The 21050-nt window shown below is 35.9% G+C and overlaps 1 protein-coding gene, 1 long non-coding RNA gene, 1 other non-coding gene and 1 pseudogene across 3 annotated transcripts; 3 read left to right on the top strand and 1 right to left on the bottom strand.

The window, feature by feature from the left end:
* Nucleotides 1-1140: 1140 nt before the first annotated feature.
* LOC127800447 (probable galacturonosyltransferase 14) lies at nucleotides 1141-10280 on the bottom strand. Its single transcript, XM_052335061.1, has 6 exons — nucleotides 9527-10280; nucleotides 8033-8088; nucleotides 7728-7883; nucleotides 4106-4696; nucleotides 2936-3238; nucleotides 1141-2161 (listed from the first exon to the last, which is right to left on the bottom strand). The coding sequence occupies exons 1-6, from the start codon at nucleotides 9738-9740 to the stop codon at nucleotides 1880-1882; spliced, it is 1602 nt and encodes a 533-aa protein (XP_052191021.1). The 5' UTR covers nucleotides 9741-10280; the 3' UTR covers nucleotides 1141-1879.
* A 2752-nt stretch (nucleotides 10281-13032) lies between these two features.
* On the top strand, nucleotides 13033-13105 carry TRNAA-UGC (transfer RNA alanine (anticodon UGC)). The gene has a single exon. It is a non-coding gene; the product is annotated as a tRNA-Ala (tRNA).
* Nucleotides 13106-13437: 332 nt separating this feature from the next.
* LOC127799802 (transmembrane emp24 domain-containing protein p24delta9-like) lies at nucleotides 13438-16868 on the top strand (annotated as a pseudogene).
* A 720-nt stretch (nucleotides 16869-17588) lies between these two features.
* On the top strand, nucleotides 17589-21050 carry LOC127800111 (uncharacterized). The gene is made up of 3 exons (XR_008022721.1): nucleotides 17589-17771; nucleotides 17939-20708; nucleotides 20803-21050. It is a non-coding gene; the product is annotated as an uncharacterized LOC127800111 (long non-coding RNA).

Here is a 21050-nt window from a genome sequence, read left to right as displayed (position 1 = left end):
ATTATAGGATCAGACGCATTTTACCTTTGAGTTCAAATCTCATTAAGATAGTTAATTTTTGTTTTTGCAATATGTAAAAATAATATTTTATAAAAACACTTTATTGATAGAGTTTTATAACACCAAAATAAAGTGTTTACATACACAATAACTGGAGATTTAGTTTGTGTTACACATGTAAAAAAACATTTAAAAAAATAAAAAATAAAAGTTCTACATTTGATAAAAACAATTTACTTTTTAATTTTTCTAGGCAAAATTTTAAAATAACCTCGGTGTAACCCATGTAATAAAATCAAGACATAAAATTATGAGTCATGCTATTAGTACATCATTTATGTATATTTTGAACTACACGTGACAAAAATACCCTTCACGCCTCAGTGCGTCTCTGCGCCTCATCACCTTTAGTAAGGGATATTTTAAATATTTTAATATCATTATATAACCCAATATATGTACATAATAATATACCAATTGCATTTTTTTAAAATTATATGAACACCATATTTTTCTTTTATTTTTAAGGGTGCCAAGTCTTTCAATCTATTAATCTCTCGAGTTCAAAGATGAAATTCGATAAAAGCCAGTATTCCACTCAATAAAAATAAACTTCATATAAAATAATGACAAATCATTAAAAAACCTAAACCACCGTTGTGATAGCTTAAATTATTGTGAATAAAAAAAAAAAATACAATGCCAAATGGTTGAAACAATAGTTTTCCAAATGGCAGGCAGGCTGGCTAGACCATGATGGGCGACCACAAGGATAGAGACATCAAACCAAACAAGTCCTTCCGCAACTATTTCTAGAAAGGCTCTTAATATGTCATCCATCATCTTTGACCAGGCAATTGAAAATTCCAGAATACAAGAAGATAACGTATCCTTTGAACAGAGTCATGAGAGAGAGGAAATGCCTTAATTCAGGGGCATTCTCTAGGAGGCAAACACTGATCAGAACATCTCAGCAATAGCAGCCAACAACTTGCTTGACGGGTTGTTGGTAAGGCAACAGTGGGGCAACTTTCTTGACTAGGCAGAAGAAGATTATGATGATGATACATACATGCATCTTCACAAAATCATATCAGAAATACAGAATCTAAACAAGAAGAATTGAAAGGCAGAAAGGCAGGCAGGCATCTGAAGGATTTTGAAAGAATGCCAAAGAAGAATTCTCTGCACATTGTGAATATATGTTCATGAATCATCTTCGTACATAACAAATAACGGTATATATATAAATCAAAAACAATAACAGTTCCCCAACCCAATGGAATGGAATGTAACCTAAGAGACAGTAAATCTCTGAAACCTACCACCTAAGAATGATGACAATGATTTGAAATCCAGAAAAGGAAAAAAAAAAAAAATGGAACCAATAACCAAAGGAAAAACCAAAAAAGAAACTAACGGGGCTAATGTGAAATCCTCAAAAAAGACTGGGTGGGTCCTAACCTCTTCTTCTGTGACCGTGCACCAGCAGCAGGATGGATTCCTGATTATTCCGTTCTTCAGTTGCTGAGCAGTGAGCACTGCAAAAAAAGCAACTACTCTTCCATGAGGGCCAAATCACGCGTGTCCTCTTCCAACCAAAAAAATTACACCACCTGATTGCTATATTACACAGAGACTGAAAGAATAAATTGCAGGCCCATGCCATACTGGGGGTGCCCCAGATCCTCAAGTAGGGGGATGGCAGGGAATTAGGATCATGAATGTACGGCCATTTTTGGGCCAATATATTGTGTTTCTCTTCTCAGATGATGAAATCCACAAAACTTGAAACCACAAGAGGAACTACTGCAAATGCGTCCAGCTTCCCATCTGCTGTCCCAACTTTCTTGTTTAAGCTCCCTTACTTGACGATCAACTACTCCAGCATGTGGCAATTCCTAATAAAATCATTCGAGTAGTTAACATATTTGGTCCAAAATGGGCGGAGATGCTCAAACCCTATCTCCAGCCATGGTTTTGACTGCCCATTGTAGTGGATAACAGCAGCCCTTTTCACAGACTCAATTTTGGTATTGTTCTGGTAGCCCAGCCCAAGCAGGTGCCAAGATGGGTCGATTGCTTGTACATGACCTTTAAATGCAATCAGTGCAGGTGGCAGAGTTCCCAGCTTCCACATTGTCAAGTTAGACTTCAGATTCTGAAATTTTAAGAGCATTAACAAACAAAGATTATCCATCCCTTACTTGCCAAGCATTCTAAGGAATTCTTTTCTTTTTTCTTTTTCTACTAGATAACATCCAAGGAATTATTTTCATATTGGTTAGCGAATGATATCACTAAGTAATGAGTCCTAACAGCAATGCTGCTATAAAAAAGCATTCCAGTGCATGAGGCTTCCTACTTTATGGGGGGTAGGAGAGGGTCATTTTGTATATAGCCTCACCCTTGCTTTGCAAAGAGGCTGTTTTCACAATTCAAACCCATGACCTTCTAGTCATAAAAGGAGCCTTACATAGAAAAAGGCCTACGCTTCTATACGTTATTCACAGCGGAATAACTTCTAACAACCTTAAAACAGAATAAAATGTGATTGCACAAAAATATTGAAGTAGATGTGCTTAGTTATCTAGTTATATGAATTGTAGGCCACATAATACATCAAAAGGTGTCCACAAATTGATTTTAGAGCCTTACATAACTCCACCGTTTGCTGAACCCATCCCCAAAATAAAACTAAAACAAGAAAAAACAATGAACCAAAAGAAAGAGTTGTATAATAACAAAATAAAACATAGGAACAGCAATCAGATTTTTAGATTCCCAAGAACACTATCAGTGTGACCACTGTCACAGCTGAAATGCAACTGTACTCCCTGAAACCTTTCTGCTCTACAACTTGAACCAAGAAAAGAAAACAGAAGATGAATGAACTGACACAAGCCTGACAGAAACAAATGCACTTGGAAGTTACCTCCTTCAGCCAAGAGTGATAGGTATCTCTTATATTTGTCATTCTCCATGCACGTAAATCAAAGACGTTCATCCCATAAGCCCATGCACATTCATCAGGATTCAGATTCTTTTCTATGAGAGGATGTGTAAAATTGAAGTAGTTCCTGAATCTCTTGGACATGACCCACTCATCTTCACCTTTGCAGGTTTCTACAGCTCCATTAACCTTTCCAACAAGGTCAATTTCCCATAATGGAGAAAGGTCCTTCTGAACTACTACATCATCATCTAAAAATACCACCTTGTCAAGGTTTGGAAACAGCTGTGTAACATGAGTAGACAACACTATTAGTACCTTCTCCCACATACACATACACAGAAGCAGTGCGCGGGGGTATTATAGATAAAACAAGTGCACAAAATTAGAAATTGTTTATTTCAGGTGTATCTACAATACAATCTAGAATAAAAAACAATAACTATAAAACCCACCCAAGAGAGTCCAAGACCCCACCTATATCAATTTTAAGATAACACAATTTCTAGTGCCAGTAATTCATAACTGGCCAACCAAAAAGGAAGCTGCAAAGTGATCTCTAAGAACATTGTGATTCTCAGCAATGGCCACTGAAAAGAATTCTAGGAAACTGCTTTCCTTCAGTAACAGTCCCCAAACACCAGAAAAAAAAAAAAAATGCGAAGTCTCTTGGTAGTCAGATCGGCTACCTGCATCTTCAGCCTGCCTCCAACCATACAGAATTTACAGATTGGGGGGGGGGGGGGGGGGGGGGGGGCGCTATTCCTCATGGAAAAATACTTTGGCAATAGCATAGATGAGTATTCACAACAATTTCTTCTTATTATTATTCATCTCTTTTTTTTTTTCATTTAAGGGTTGGTTGGGCATGTTAGGAAATGTAGTTAGATCAAACTAGCCCTCTGGATCAAGTGCAAGGAGAGGTTTTGTGTCTGGGCATCAGTAAGGAGGGAGAGATTTATTTTATTTAACTCTCGTATGGACATTATAACCTTCTAACACACATTATGTTCCAATCAAACATTAGAAGGTTCCTTTTTTCCCTCGGCATCAAAATTCAAACAGTTGTCTAAAACTTGGAACTTACTATAGCATTTGATTCCCGACAATTAGAAATGGGAAAGGGAAATGCAACATCCAATGATTAGTTACCTCTGGTATATAAATGCGAAGATGGTTAAGCAATGAAATGTACTTTGGGCTTCTAGCCTGTAATTTTGAAGCAAATGTCCTTGGAGTAGTTTCACTGAGGTTTGTCCCAGCAACATGATTCCCATGGTAGTAGTTCCTGATACCATAATGGCTTTCTACAGCTTCAAGCACTGGCACGTTCTCTCTTGTTAACCAATCGAACTGGTGAACACCCTTTACTTCAACAATAGCTGGTGAAACAAGATTCAAGGAAAACCATGAGTGCATGCCAGCATATGTTTTCTTGTCAGTGATGACATGAAACACTATCTTGTCTGGCCTTTTAAATGACTGGACAGTAGATGTGACCACTACTGAAGCTGCAAGTATGTTATCAGTTGATACGACAAAATGATAGTATGCTTTGTCTGAGAGCAAAGGGAGCAGTTCTGGAGAAGGCAATTGTCTGCGTGCATAAGCATTGGATGAATACTCATCAGTCAGCCGCAGAGAGAGACAGTGGATGCCTTTAGGAATGGCGCTTGCAGCAAAGTGCTTATGCATTAATTCTGCAAATTTTGACTCCCTGATATCTCTCTCAGATCTCTCCATCTGTGCAAAGGGAAAAGAAAATTCTGAGCTCAACAAAAGGAGCAAAACATAATTGAGGCAGATAGATTAGTAAAATATGCATTAATCTAATATTTTCCTCTTCTTTGCATGCAAACATGTAGGGTGATATTCAAGCCTCTGAGATGAAAGTTGCAGGGATTCATGCATACAACTAGGATGAGCAACAATACAAAAGAAAAACTCTCCCTGGGCAGTTATATAATGTTATTCTTGACAATCCCCCCCCCCCCCCCCCCAAAAAAAAAGGGCGTGTGTATGCTAGCAAGATGCCAAGGCTACCTACAGCAGACAGTCAAAATGTAAGTGGAGGCCCCAGGCCTCTGACTTTTGTTATAGCCATAACAACGTCATCTTTATATAGGGCACAGTTTACTTGAAATGCATGAAATCTTTAGCCCTTTTAGTTGCTCTAGCCCTAAAATCATTTCCTGCATTTGATGGACTTCTGCCCACTTGTCATCTGATATAAGGTCTACGTTTGGTTTTTCAAGATAAGTAAAAGAGCATTGGGGGGGGGGGGGGGAGAATGTAAGGTAGATGTAGGTCTGGCAGCAGTGTAACACTGTCCCTTTAATTTACAAAAGAAAGAAACAATTCATATGGAATCAGCCCCCCCCCCCCCCCCCCCCCAAACACCAAAAAAAAAAAAAAGAGGATAAAAGGGGGAACAAAGAGTAGTATAGATGAAGACAGTACTTTGCTCTATGGACATGGTTTTTCTGCTAATTCAAATGCCCAAAAACATGCAGTCACAATAACTTAGGCAGGCATCCAATTGCCAAGCTAAAAACCCTAATGCTGACCTCAAGGGGAACAACCTGATGCAGGACCACCTACTCCTGAGGGTGATCCTGGCCATCACGTCAAACATTTGGGGTTTATTCATTTCTCCTCTATAAATTTATATAATAATACCCCCCCCCCTCCCCCCAAGCTCCCAACACACACATCTCTCGCTCTGTTTCTTCATAAAAAGGCGGAGCACTCTTACAAATGTTAGTTAATTGTAACACATAAGAAATTTTGCACCTGCTTGTCATGAAGCCCAAAAAAGGCCTTCTTCAAATAGATGCACAAGTTGCAAATAATTAAAATGTATCACAAATATCTCACATTGTGCTAAGTTTTCTCTCAGCTGGGAATAACTATTCTTCTTTTGGATATGATTCCCCCACCCCCCCCCCCAAAAAAAAAAAAGATTTATTAAAAGTTATCTAGAATCCAAAGTGCCTCACTGCCTATTTATTTAAAACAAGATATTGTTTCATTTTTAGGTGTAATTACTGTCCATCTCATAAAACGCACTTTGATTGATAATATGGCAAGAGAATATACAAGGGCCAGTTTGATGTTGTATTGTGTTGTGTTGTGTTGTTGTTGTTGTGCTTTATTGTGTTGTGTTGTGGAAACAATGTTGACAAAAGTACTAAAGTTGAGTTTGATAACTGAGTGTGATGGCGTACTAATTAAGTTGAAAGCAAGTAATTAGTATTTGGTTAATCTTTTACTATTGTGCTGCAAACATGTAAAATGAATATAAGACACACTAGTATATTTTCAAGCTATTATGGAAAGTGGCATGATTACTAATTGAATTGACATTATGAATTATGTGCCACTGACCCTAACTTGGTTGGGATAAGGTGTAGTTGACGATGGTTCATATTAACCAATAAACTCCTGGCCCTTTGCTTAAACAAAACTTTGAGAACAATCACACCCGCCCTCCCAGCAACTAGAGTCCCTGGAAATTCAGATTTTTTTTTTTTTTTTATTGAAATGAGAATTGGATAAAACCCTGAAAATGCAAACCGTATTGTTCCCAAATTTCTAAATAGGTTTGATACCAATTATTAGGGTGAAATTTTGTAGCTCTAATACAAAAAAATTGTGAAAATACCTCATATTTGGTGTATAATTCTATATGACTCATAAAATAATGGTACTTTTTGTATGTTGAAAGGTGTTTAAATTTAGGGTAAATTACACTCAGCACTCTTGAGGTTAGACAAAAAGACAAAAACACCACTGACATTTGAGAAATAACAAAAATACCTTTCCCCCTATCATTTTGAAAATTGTTAATATGACAAAAATACCCTTGTATTTTCTCTCCACCTCCCTTTAGCCTCCTCTATCCAATAAATTGGCTAGAATCCAACAGTTACTCTCTCTTTCTCTCTCTGGTCCAGTGATGGTTAACCCATTGTTGAACCAGAGAAAACGACCGATCCAAAGTCAGGCCAGTTCGCCATACAAAGAGAATATAAGGAAGGGGAGAGAAAATGTGAGGATATTTTATCATATTAAAATTTTTAACATCTGTGGAGTATCAATAAAGAGGCTAGAGTTGTAAAATCAAGGGAGATCTCTGTCATTTCTCAAATGTTAGGGGTGTCTCTTTCTTTTTATCTAACTTTAGGGGTGTCTTTGTCTTTTTTATCAAACCTCAGGGGTGTTGAGTGTAATTTACCCTTAAATTTATTAATTGAATTGAGTTAATGTCTTCATAGACATAGCTAATGAAAATAATTAAGAATATAACTATTTCATATTATCACCATATCTATATGCTCATTTTGGCCAAAACCAAATCAAGCTATTATATGTTTATATCCACATCTATACCTGAGCTTCTTGGGGTGTCTATATATAGGCTCCCTACTTGAGTTTGTCTTTTAGCTTGTGCAGGGTTCAACACCTTGGGGCATTTTCTCTCTACACTACAATTACTTGTGTGAAATATATAAGCATCACCAGAGAATGACACTAGTTTCTGCCTACAAAAAAGTTGAGCATATTGAAAGATGCTGGGAGGAACCAGAAACAAAATAAAGAAAACCACATCTACAGGCATACACTGAGCAGTAAAATGGAAACAAGGGGGAAAAGGAAACATAAGAGAAAATGGAGACAAGGACAAAATGAAGAAACCCTATCCGCGAAAATACACTGAGCAGCAAAAAAGGAAACAAGGGAAAAATGAAAACATGTCTGACACGTCACTTACCATTGCCCTTAAGATGAAAGCAAAGTCCTTCACATTGTACTTCTTGCTTTTCATTTCAGAAATGAGTTGAGTAAATGACTCTGGCAGCTTCAGGCCATCTGGAATTTTCTCCGCACTCACTTGATTGAGAATTTTGTAAAAATCTCTAACCAATCTCTGTGGCAACACCATCAAGGTAAACATTCAATTAAAAAAACATTAAGAGAGTGTGTTTATTTATCCACAAACAAAGAATACAAAAAGATAGACGGGGCATGGCATGACACAAAACAAAAACACTGAAAAGGATTAGAAGCACTTTTTACCTCTGAATCATCTACTCTGCCAAGAAGTTTTGGTCCCAAACGCCTGCCTAAACAATCTGGAAGACAAAAAGAAATGAAAGATTGAAATCAATCCCAAACACATGCACAACAACAAGAGTGCTGTGGTGAGGAGCCATGGAGAGGATAACAAGTCTATAGGACTCTGCCCAAATCTATTGACAACCAAATGGCTTCAAAGAAGGAACAAATATACATAAATATATCATGCTCTAAGGACACTCAAAGCATGCAAAGAAATGCATTTACAAGATTTCACACGAGAATTCAGAATCTACACATTGAAAGACTGCACCAATGCAGAAAGTGTTGTGGTTGGATGTAAACTCATTGACAGAAAAATAAAGATCAATTAACCACAGAATAAGGTAGGAGATATAGAAAAAGAAAGAGGGTTGGGGTGCCAACAGGGAATCAGAAAACAGGTATCTGAAACAAGATCCACCAAACCTAAATGAATAAGTTAATACATAGTGTTGATCAAGGAGATAAGGACCTAATCTCATTTCAGTTTGATAAAGACATAAGTATGCTACAAATGGGGCAACCTCTACCACATTTAGCTTTGGTCAAATCCAAGATGGCATTTTTATCTGAGGACAAGTTCCATGAGTTTTGCCAAAGCTCCACTTGAAGAAATAACTTTGCTCTGTCAAATGTCATAAACCGCCAAAAGCAACTCATTTTCTCTCCCCAGAACAAAAGCTGAACTCAAAAATTGGACTACTCAGTTTCTTTAGAAAATAAACCATAACAAACGAAAATATGAAAACCAAAAATATCATAAAAGTTCATGAATTAGGATTGCAAAATAGCTTTAACAGATTTAAAATATGTTTCACAAATTCTGTTTTGATTAAGCTATGAGCCAAACCAAAAGTAGAAAACAATTTCCAAGTTCAAAGAGAACTCCAGTCATATTAAGGACATTCAGACCTATCCCAATTTAGTTAACGTGAATAACCTGATAAGTGGACTGAATTTTGATGCAAGACCCAGAAACGAATGAAATAATAATTGGGAGGAATGGTTGGCACCAACTTACCTCTCAAAATACACACGCGATATTAATGCTGCAATTAGATTTCAAAAGTCGACACTATAATCTACAATCGCATGGACCAAAAGAAGTTTGGAAAGAAAGCCAGGAATTGAATTTATGCTCAGTCAAAGAAGCAACACCGGGTCTCCCCCATTCCAAACAACATGAATCTAATTAGCAAAAGCATCGAAAATCAACGAATCAGGAGTCAAATTCAATCAAACCAAGCATAAATAAAAAAGGGACGAATCCTGTGATCTCCCTGCATGCACATTTGCACATTTAAGAATGAACTAACCACATGGATGAAGTAATTAACAGTAGGAAGGAAATCAAGATCTACACGACGCAACCACTTGGAAATCAATCCATCCACTACGTATCAATGAATCTGAAAGGAGAGCCTGAAACGAAAAGAATGTTTATAATAGTACCGAATGAGGAGCACTTGTTGACACCTTCGAGGGTGACAAGAGCGGTGAGAATAAAGACAAAGGGCAAGAGAAAAGCGAGGATGAGGATCGTGTGGAATAGCGTGCGGTAAGAGAGGTGGCGAGCTGCGACCTTGATCTTCATCAAGTCAACAAACCCATTGTTGCTGCTCGATATGGTTATGCTTCTCATGCTAGGTGAGAAGTGAAGCTGCATCGTCGCCGTCCGTCCGTCCTACTCCTATCACTGGCACCACACCGACAGCTCTCTCCGAAAAGCGCCACCGGAGCTGGCACCATCAGATCCGCTGCCGCAGTCGCCGGAAACCCCCTTCTCCTCCGATTCGATGGATGAATTGGCCGCTTCAAAACTCCTCCAACACCAATGCATTGGATTCAAAATTCACCAAATTAGGGTTCTATATACCTAATTATTATCTATCTGAAATCAACGAATCCGAGAATCTGCTGCCTAACGCGGACAGAGAAACGGGGCATTGTTCCCCCTTTCCAGCTTTCCTTTCTTTGTCAGAGCTGAATTGCTGCTCGCTCGCTCGCTCTCTCGGGAATTTCTTTTTTTTTTTTTTTTTCTTTTTTCTTTCTAAATTTTGATTTTGTTTTTGTTGGCTAAATTTCAACAAAAACAAAAATGATAAACCGAGTCAAAGCCGAGTTGGGCTACCAGAAGGAAATGTGGAGAGAATTAAGCAAGCGATCGCGATACCGAGGCCCCGGCCCCAGGGCCAGGGGAAGGGGATGATGATGGAGTTCAGTTTTAGTTTTCTTATATTTAGGGCCTCAATTTATACATCAATTCAGATATAAATTAAGAAAGGTAAGATAAAAAAATATATTTTAAATTATTTATTTTTTAATATATTTATTAAATTTATTTGACAATTTAAAAAAAAATATTTAATTTTTTATTTGATATTTATACATCATTTATGTACACCTTGAGTTCCACAAGACATATAAATAACATAAATATCCCTCGCCTCATTGCTCTTCACTACCTTGGATGAAGGCATTTTAGATATTGGTACATCATTGTGTAACCTAAGGTGTACACAATGATGTATCAATAACATTTTCCTTTCTAGATATATTTATGAAAAATGCTATTGATATACTTTTGTGTACACCTTGAGCTACATAAAGGTGTACTAATGGCAAAAAAGTCCCTCATGAAACGCGTGAAGTGCATGGAGGTGAGGGGTATTTTGGTCATAATATCCCTTTATGTAGCCTAAGATGTACAAAATGGATGTACAAGTAGCATGACTCCTCCCTTCAGATAAACATATATTAAATCTTACAAATAAATAAATAATGACATCTATGTTTTTTAGTGTATTTTAAAAAATTTAACAAATAGTTTGATAAAAATTTTAGAATACTTTTTAAACTTATCTTGAGTATTTCATATCTCAATTTAAAAATATTTCAATCTTATCTCGATACAGTCTTATTTTATATATGGTACAAGAAAACGACAATATATATATATATAAATATAAATGATAAATAAGTGAAGTGGAGCTGTCAATCAGCTGGCAGGAGGAAGAGCAATTAAATACAAATCATTAAACAGGGGTGGGGAGGGTCTCAAGTACCACGGCCATTCATTCGTTCACATTCACACACGGCGACGGACAAAGATGTACGGATGTAATTGCAAGAGGCCAAGGAATGTCAATTTGCAAAATTACGACAATCCCCCCCAACAATCGACTTGTGTCACTTAAACCCCTTATTTTTCAACAAAATAAAAATAGTTATTGATATATTTTTTTTTGAATATACGTTGTCCTCCTATAGTCACAAAAATAGGATCAATTGCTTACTAACACTGAAATTTCGTATAGTTTAAAATTGTATGTAAATGTCCTTTGGGTTATTATTTTTGTTTAAAGAAATGATGTTAATTAAACTTAATTTATTATTAATTTTTTAATTATAAATAAAAATTTAAAAATTGAATAAAGTATAATTGTTGTTAGTAGCGATGATAGAACTCATCGTTGGATTCTTGCATTGATAGATGGAATTGAGAAAGAGATAGAGAATTGTCAAACGACAATAACGAGTAATTCGTTATTTTTTCTTTTTGACTAGCTCATCAAACTTCTTATTTTAAACTTTTTCTAATAAAAATTAAACAAGCATTTTTCAATCTAAACACTTTAGTACCTTATATAAAATTCCATTTCCCTATTAATCTCATTCACTCGCGACCTAACGACATGTAAATACAAACATCCACAAAATTGGAAATGTATCACAAAACCTATAAAGCCATATTTTACTTTGAAATGATATTTTTTATCTCTTTATCATCTTTTCTCTAATTCGTAACATTTTATCATTGTCATATTCACTTCAATTCTCCATATCTAGATTTAAACAGGCCTATCCAAAGTTTTTTTTTTTTTTTTTTTTGTTGGCATCGTCTTTGCTAGAGATCAATAAATATGTAAAGCCACAAAGTACTTAGACATGCGATTCTATTAGTCTTTACCCAAATCATGAAAGCGATAATATATCTATGAGAAAAATAGAAAAGATGAGAAAAGAAAAAGAATTTGTAGAGAATTTTGTCAACGAGGGTCAACTTTATTTTATTTTTTTTATCTTTTGCTTATGACTTACGATACACTTTAATGTCTTTTAAAATTCCAATTCCATATTGTTCTGATTAACTTCTAACCCAACTACATATAAATACAAGCATTCACAAAATAAAAAATGCATCACAAAAAACCTATAAAAGCCATATTTCACTTTGAAGTTCTTATTCATTTCAAGTGTTTCTTTATTTCTTAATCTTTTTTCTCTCATCATATTTTTTTCTCTTATTAAGAAAGCATCAACACTATTTATTCATATCCCAATTTTCTATACTTCGATCTAGATAACCCTATCCAAAGACCTTTATAAATTACCCTCACCGAAGATCCAACAAATCTGCAAAATCACAAGACACTTAGACACATATGATTCTCATAGCTTTCAATCAAATCATCCAAATTGTAATTGTGTCTGCACGTGCGCGTGTGTGTGTGTGATCGAAAAAGAAAGTAAGATAAGGAAAAGAATTCGGTAGGAACTTGCGATTTCAACTCTAATTTTTAATTTTTTAATTAAATTTAACTTAATTAATTTTAATTAAAGATTAAGTAATAGACTTAACAAAAGCCTTTAAAGTAATTTTTAAACTAGAGTCCTGATCAGATAGCCTAACTTATTCACTAAAATATTAAATATTAATCACTATCTAAGAATGTAAATGGATATGCAAATAATCTCATTTTAAATTTGTTTAATTAAAATAGGTATGGAAATTCATAATCGAGAAATCCACCGTGAAGGGTACGGATCTGCAATTTTTTAAAAAGGTGATTGTTTCTCGTAAATAGTAAAAGAAGTCCGCGGAGAAGGGTATGGATGTTGTTTGCATAAATCTATTCTTTGAAATAAATCGATTCCATTAATGGCAGGTGGCAACAGGGGATGTAGCTCAAATGGTAGAGCGCTCGCTTTGCATGCGAGAGGCACGGGGTTCGATCCCCCGCATCTCCATTTCTCTCTTCTTCCCTCCAACCGTCGATGGTTTTTCCATTTTGTTCTTGTTGGTGGACCGACGATTGATTGATGTTCCAATTGCAAATCGAACGGCAACGCAACCAACGACTCCTCCCTTTTGCAGCGCAGCAAACTGAGATCCCACCACCAACAGGAAGGAATCCATTTCAATTCACAAAACGACGCCCACCCCTCGCCAAGCCATACCCACAAGATCGACGCCAAGGCATACGTAGCTACCTTCACTCTCTTTTTGTTTCCTCACTGTCATTTCAAATAAACTTGGGAAATTAATTGATCGTGTCGTGTTCTGCTGCACCACCATCACAATGCACAGGTTACTTCACCCTCCGGGCACGTCTTTCACCATGGGGACAGTGTGGATTCTGGTAACTTTGCCTTCACCACCTACGAGGCTGGTCACTATATGATCTGTTTAAGATTTGTTTGTTAGAAGTGGAGTAATTAATATATGGCTGTAGTATGCATGTTATTTGGAGTCCTCCCTCCCAAGTGGAAGTGGCTCTTGACGAGGCTGTCTCTCCTCTGCTTACAAATTTCTTTGCTTAACCAACACCTTGTTGCTCGGTAGATTTCAAGCTTCTCGAGACCTTGAATTTGCCTTCGCCTGCTGTTAAAAGCAATCGTTTGTTAATCAAAATATAGATAACAAATTATAAGATATAAAAAGTATTCTGTAATTTTGTCGTTTCTATATTTGTTAAATTTATATGTCAATATTTAAAAAAAAAGTCACGTGACTTCTTATTTGTATTTTTCTAGATATACTTATCTCTCTCATCTCTTAAGATAATCATATCTTGATCCTTACAGATAAGAAAAAAAGACGCTTGTGTCCTTTAGTGAATTCTAAAAAATTTAACAAATAGTTTAATAAAAATTTTGATTTTTTTTTCAATCTTATCTTAACTATAGTCCAAAAAATATTTTACCCTTATTTTGATATTTTTTTATTTTATTTATTTTAACCAACCCTAGCTGTCAATAGAAGTTACAGTTGTTTGTGAAGAGCTCTTTTATCTGTGAATGGTTAGGTGAGAGCTTTCTTTGCAGTATTAGCATAAAATATGAAGATGCCTTTTTCCTTTGTAAATAGTAAAAAAACAGATCTCCATATTGCAGTCTGGTACTATATATAGCTCAAGAAGATTATGCATGCATGCATACATACATATATATATATAGAGAGAGATGGTGTTTGTTAGTTAAGATAAGATGGAGAAAAGATCAGATATGAGAAGCATTTTGGATGTTTGGTCTTTACAACGTGTTTGTTAAGCTTATCTAACCATTTTAGGAAAAACCTTCACGTAACCTCTTATCTCCCCCTTTTAAGATAAATTTATCCGACCTCCCCACTCGGATAAATTTCTCTGACTCTTTCAAGATAAGACACAATTACTTATATGTCCCTTGTATGATAGTTAATGACATTTAATGCATTTTAAATATTTAAATTTATTTAAAAAACTTATTTATGTAAGTCTTATAATTAATATTATTTAATACATTTTTAAATTGTTATATGTTTTGACAATTTTTAAAATTTAAATGACATTATTCATTTCATTGATTTTTAAAATTTAAATTTCTCTCTCTCTATATATTTTATTAACTAATATAATTCATTTTACCAACTTTTAAATTATTTTATTTAATTTTATATTTTATTATCTATTATAAAAATATGTTTTGGCCATTTTTAATTATTTAGGTAAAATTATTGTAATTCTAATAATAATTATTTTTACTTTTCAACTATTTTTTAATTTATTTTTGAACATGAATTTATAAAATAAAACATTATTTTTATTTTTATTTTTAATTTTAATTTTTTTGACAATTCATATTAATCATAAAATACTATTTTAATCATAAATTTGGTAATAAGGATATTTTGGTAAAACAACTCTTATCTTGGTGCTTATGATATACATTAACAAACACATAAAAAGAAAAAATACAATTATCAATGGATTCAAAAAAGTTTAACAAACACTCTAATAGAAATCTTGAAATATTTTCCAGCCTTATCTTGATCATTCCATATCTTGATTCGGAATGCATTCCAACCTTATCTTGATACCTCTTATCTTGCCCATTTTAACAAACGTCCCCTTTGTGAATGATGAAAAAATAGGTCTCCATATTGCAGGTTGGTATTATATATAGCTCAAGAAGATCATGCATGCATACATACATACATATATATATAGAGAGAGAGGACATTAGAACTGAAATGGTTGTTGTGTTTTTTAATGTTTTTGAGGGACACATAAAGGATCGTTGTCAACCAACTTCCAATTGGGAAGGATTAATCAAATTTCTAATTTCTTTTTAGTCTTGAAAAGACCCTCATCACTAGGGGTGTTCACGGTGCAGTTTGGTCGGTCTGAACCATTTTTAGCAAGTCACACTGCTAGTGTGGTTTTCTGATAAAATCAGACCGCGGTCTAGTTCGGGTGTGGCCAAACCGCATCGCATTTACGATCTGGTTGGGTGCGGTTTACCGCGGTTTGAAAATAACTATTGACAACATATAATATATTATAAAAATATTCGAAAGAATAATTATATATTATTATAAACTATTATAATCTGTTGGCAATTATAATAGTTATATATTATTATAAATTTGTTATATATTATTATAAAAATATAAGGTGATTTTTATAATAATAAGAGTTGTAGGGGCTGTTAGGGTGATTTTTATGATAATATATTTTTTATATTATTTTTTTATATTTTTTTTGGGCTTAAACCAAATTGCCAATCATACAAACCGCAAACCGTGCAGTTTGTACAACCACCAAACCGTTTTGGATTGCAAAAAAAAAAAAATCGACCGGTTCGATTTGGTTTGACCGATTTTCGTGGTGCACCAGTTTTTTTGAACACCCCTACTCATCACAATAGCATGCTCCAATCTTCTTCAAGTTTGGGATGATAATTGACAAACCAAATCTCAAAACTTGAAGAAAACCAATCAACCTTATTAGTAATGCAAACAAGCATGAACTTCGATTTAATTCCAAAGAAACAACAATGAGCTCCCTTTGGGCACCACCATCACAATGCACAGGTTACTTCACCCTCTGGGCACGTCTTTCACCATGGGGATAGTGTGGATTATGGTAACTTTGCCTTCACCACCAACGAGGCTGGTCACTATATGATCTATTTTTGGCCAGCCAACCACCAGCCCCCAGTCACTTTTTCCATTGATTTCGATTAGAAATTTGGTGTTGCCGTTAAGGATTGGTCCAAGGTTGCAAAGAAAAACGCAGATTTTCAAGTCATTAAGCAACATTTGCTTCCTTTCTTTCTCCTCCTCATCGTTTGATGACTTTCTGCATTAGGAATCAAACTAACTTATTGTGGCTTCTCTCTCTACGTTTTCACTCTTAGGTGATGGAACTTGAGTTGAGGAAATTGTACGACGCAGTCACATCCATTCATCAAGAGATGTTTTATCTCTGTGGAAGGTAAGAATAACACAAATTCTAAATTAACATGTACATTCTTTCTGTACTTGAATATGTTTATTTGTATGGTCCCAAAAATGTTTTTCTGTGTTTTGGGCATCCTAGGGAAGAAGAAATGCAACAGCAAAATAGAGCAACTAATTCGAAGATGGCCACCCTCAGCTTCCTTTCTTTCCCTCCTGGTTTGCTTGTCTGTGGCTGGAACGCAACTTTGGCATTTGAAAGCTTTCTTCGAGAGGAAGAAGCTTCTCTAGCTTTTTTTCTTCAGCTTGAGAGAGGTTGACAACCTGAGAGAGAAATCAAGAAGGTACCCTTAGTTTTTCCTTTGGAGAGCTCTACAAAGGCTTCTTCAGCTCCTTGGTCCTACCTTCGTCCATGTAGTGCCTCTTAGGTTGTGTTTTCGAATAAGGCCTGAGACAATGACAATGTTTCGAAAAGTATAATCTTTATGGGGTTCAGGCCGTGATTGAACCATTAACCTATATCACTATTTATTAACAATTCAATTAAAAATTAGATCATAAATTTATTTATCATCTCTTTAGAGGAGATATGGGCTTTAGCTTATTTATTCAAGAAATAAAGAAGCCTAGTCCATTGCTTTGTACAAGCTCATTTGTTGTGGAAGCCTATTCGCTTTGTACAAGCCCATTTATTCTGATAGCCCATTTGCTTTGTGGAAGCCCGTTTGTTGGAATTGTGCAATCCCGTTTGTTGGAAGCCCTAGCTGCCTCCTATATAAACCTCTCTTGCTCAGTTGGAGACTCTCTCTCTCTCTCTCTCTCTCTCTCTCTTTCTTTACCTCCTCTTGTTTGCGCCGAAAGCACCCCTCATTTCTCTCTTTGCTGTCGGCCGGCCCTCACTCCGTATCTCTTGCTTCGTGCGGTATCTTGTTTGCCACTTTGTGCGGCTATTTGTTCTCCATATCTATTCGGCTTGGCCGAATGCTTTGGAGTGTGCGAAAACGAAGAAATCCTTTCGGTTAGCCTATTCTTCAACCTATTATCTTTGTGATATCTCTTGTTTTCTTGGTGGACTCTACTTTGTGTAGAGCAGATTCGTTCTTAGCAAAAGGGGGTTCTGTTCGGCCGAGAGAGAGAGGACGTTTGGGCTGTTCGGGTTGGGTTTTCGTTGCGGAATATCTACAAAAACGAGAGGTTAGTGCAAAATATAAAGAAACTCCCTGGTAGTCACGAAAAACGCTTTCAAGGATCTGTCCTTGAGGGCGTTCTTCGTGACTACCGGGGAGTTTCTTTATATACTTCGTGTATATTTTGTATTCTGTTTCATCGAATATTTTGCACTAACCTCTCGTTTTTTGTAGATCTTCCGCTCAACAATGGCATCTAACTTTCATTTATTCTTTCAAAGACCATAATATAGAGAGATTCATGTATGCTTTGATTTCAACCCTTGCCATAAAAAAACAGAGCAGACCCTGCAAAAATGGTTGATGAGAATTGATGTTTGTCATCGAATTCATTTGTTTGTTTGGACGACGATTTACTTAGTTAATCTTCAGTTTGTTTACCCATCTGAAATTTCTTGTTCTACTTATGCCTTATAGAGTTTGTCTAGATGGATTTGGCTGGAGATGTTGATTGCTAGCTTTAATTGCTCCTTATATTATGGTAAGTAGGTCATCTAGATTTGGACTACTGAGAAAGACAAGTAAATGCAAAGGGAGGCAAAAGTTAAAACAAAGACTGGGTGGAGCATTTCTAACAACTACTCTCTCCTACCTGTTCGATGTCCCAGCTTCACTCTCCTAAGACCCTGTTAGTTTGGACCTTCAAATTGTTGAAGAGAAAAAGGCAAAAAAAGAAAAAGAAAATAGGAGAATCCTATTAATTACTGTTGTTTTCATTTGCTCACTGAAAATGACCAACCAACTTGTATCACTATCATCAGATTGAAGGGTTCACTGTAACTAACCAACCATGGGAGGATGTGTTCTTGCCTAACTTGGGTTTAATTAGTTCAAGGTTTTATATAACAACTGTAGCTGGTAGGAAGATCGTGCAAACCACACATACCTAAATTGAAGGCAAAATATAACATAAAAATTTAGGGCAATTCAGCTTAAAAACCACGTCCATGATCTCGCAACAATAAAATAATTCACTAATCATCAGTTCTGTGCGGAAAAAAAGTATAAAATAAAACTCTCTCAACACAAACTAATTGGGCTTCTACCTGAGAGATTTAATCTCAAATCAAATATAATTTTGAGATGTTATCTAACAATAGTCACCATAATGTTATACTGCAACAGAAATAGGACAATCGTGACTAAAGTTGAGCGCATAATCTTTTTTCTTCATGCAACAAGCGTAACAAATCTTCTGAATACCAACGTCATTTTTTGTTTTTTTTATCAGGTTGCTTTTATAGGGGTTTAAGATAATTTTTGGAGAAATATGTGTTGGAGTCATGAACCTGATTTGATATATGTGTTAATTATATATCATTTTAAAATTGATATTCAGATTATTTTGTTTATTTTGTTCCAAAAATTACTGATTCATCATTAGAGGTTCAAAAGGTAAAATTACTAAATTAAGAGAGTAAGAAAAAAAGAAAAGTCAGGCTGCCAAATAGAAAAGGGGGAAAGTCAAGAGAAACTAGTAAAAGAAAGCAGACAGACATAAGTAAACTATTGTCATCTCAATACAGATCTCCTCTCTCCCAAAAAAGATTCATCTCAATACAGATCTCCTCTCTCCCAAAAAAGATTCAATCATATCCCCTCATTCTTCATCTTATTTACAAGAATGTATTGACAAATATAGAAAGATAGAGAGGTCTATAAAAGAGTGGAGAGGGAGAAACACATTGACAGATAAAAGAACAACAAAGAAAGGGAATTTGTTCACAAACAAGGGGGGCAGAAAGGCAGAAAGATCAGGAGATTCAAGTTTGAAAAGCTGACATCAGAGCTTGGTGGTTCAAACTGATTGAAGAGATCTACTTTTGTCCGATTTTCTGTGAAGGGGAGGCTGAAGAAAATGAAGTTTGGCAAGGAGTTTTCCTGCACAGATGGTGCAGGAATGGCAGGAAGCATACATGAAGTATAATGATCTGAAAACTTTGTTGAAAGATATACTGAATTATTGACAAGTGAATCCATTATCCTCGGCCAAGCAAGCTTCGAGAGCTTCCTTTAAGAGGAATGTAACCCTTTACAAAGCCTTTAGCAGCCTGACCAGCGGATACAACTGAATCAGAGATTCGACGAAGATTAGCAGTGAAGACGAGGTGATAGTTGTTGGTGCGGTACAGGAAGGTTCATCAGAGCAGTATCAGACTATGGTTCTGATTGCTTTGGATGAAGGGGAAAACCTGAGGCTGCATTCTTTAGGAGGCTGGATAAGGAATTCAACGAAGTGCTCAAATTCAGCAAGGCAAAAACAGGGGAAGTGGTTAAGGAGGCACAGGAGTTGAATAAGCAAGTGGATGCTCTCATTGCTCTCACGGTGAAGGTTGACAAGCCTTTGTTAGCTTCAATGCAGGCTGATTTCAACAATCTTGGTGCTTCATTGAATCTTTCCATCAGTAGGAGAAAGCCATGTATGGCTAATTTGTGAATGTTCAATGTCATTTTCCTGAAAACTACGTTGTGAATCATATGAACTTAGGATGGTTTTTTTGAAGGTTCTTGAGAATAATCTTTATTTTTGTAGGTTTTTTTTGAAGGTACTTTTGTGCTCCATATATTGTGGTGTTTGTTGTGCCATTGTGTTCATTCTTCACAGGTTCAATCAAATAGAGAGAGCAGGTGAATCTTTGGTTAGTCTCTCTCCCATTATGCTTGTACCCTACAAAAATGTCTACTTTATAGTGATAGTAAGTAGAAAAAGATCTGAATATGCACGGTACATCTGGTAGCTCTAATGAATAAATGAACTGATGATGGGGGCCTGGGCTGAATATAAAGGAAATTTGTTGTTGTAGGTAGTGAATGGGGTGTTGAGACTTGCATGGATGTAATCGGTATTTGGGTTCCATGAGGCACCCTTCCTGCATAAGAAGGCGCTAACAGCCATTGTTGCCTGCTTGGAGATCATTCGCCGGGGCATTTGGAATTTCTTCAGGTATGTATGGATGTTCTTGTTTTTGTTTTTACTTGATTATGACTGCATATCATCATATCAAAGTGAGTAAAGCAAAGGGATAATATGATATCAGGTTGGAGAATGAGCACTTGAATAACGTTGGAAAATACAGAGCATTCAAGTCGGTGTCTTTACCCTTCAGCTATGACGATGGGGTCGGGGGAAAGCATGCCTGAATAATGACTCAAATGCTGCAGTGTAGAAAGAAGCACAACATCTAAATATATCTTATCTGCTGCTGCTACCCTACCCTCCCTCAAACTGCGATTTTGTATCACAATTGCTCTCTCTCTCCAGAGATAGCATTTGCATTCTTACTCT

This window comes from Diospyros lotus, chromosome 4 (assembly GCF_014633365.1).
Source record: "Diospyros lotus cultivar Yz01 chromosome 4, ASM1463336v1, whole genome shotgun sequence".
Classification (NCBI taxonomy): Eukaryota; Viridiplantae; Streptophyta; class Magnoliopsida; order Ericales; family Ebenaceae; genus Diospyros; species Diospyros lotus.
This window is presented reverse-complemented; position numbering and strand designations above follow the sequence as displayed.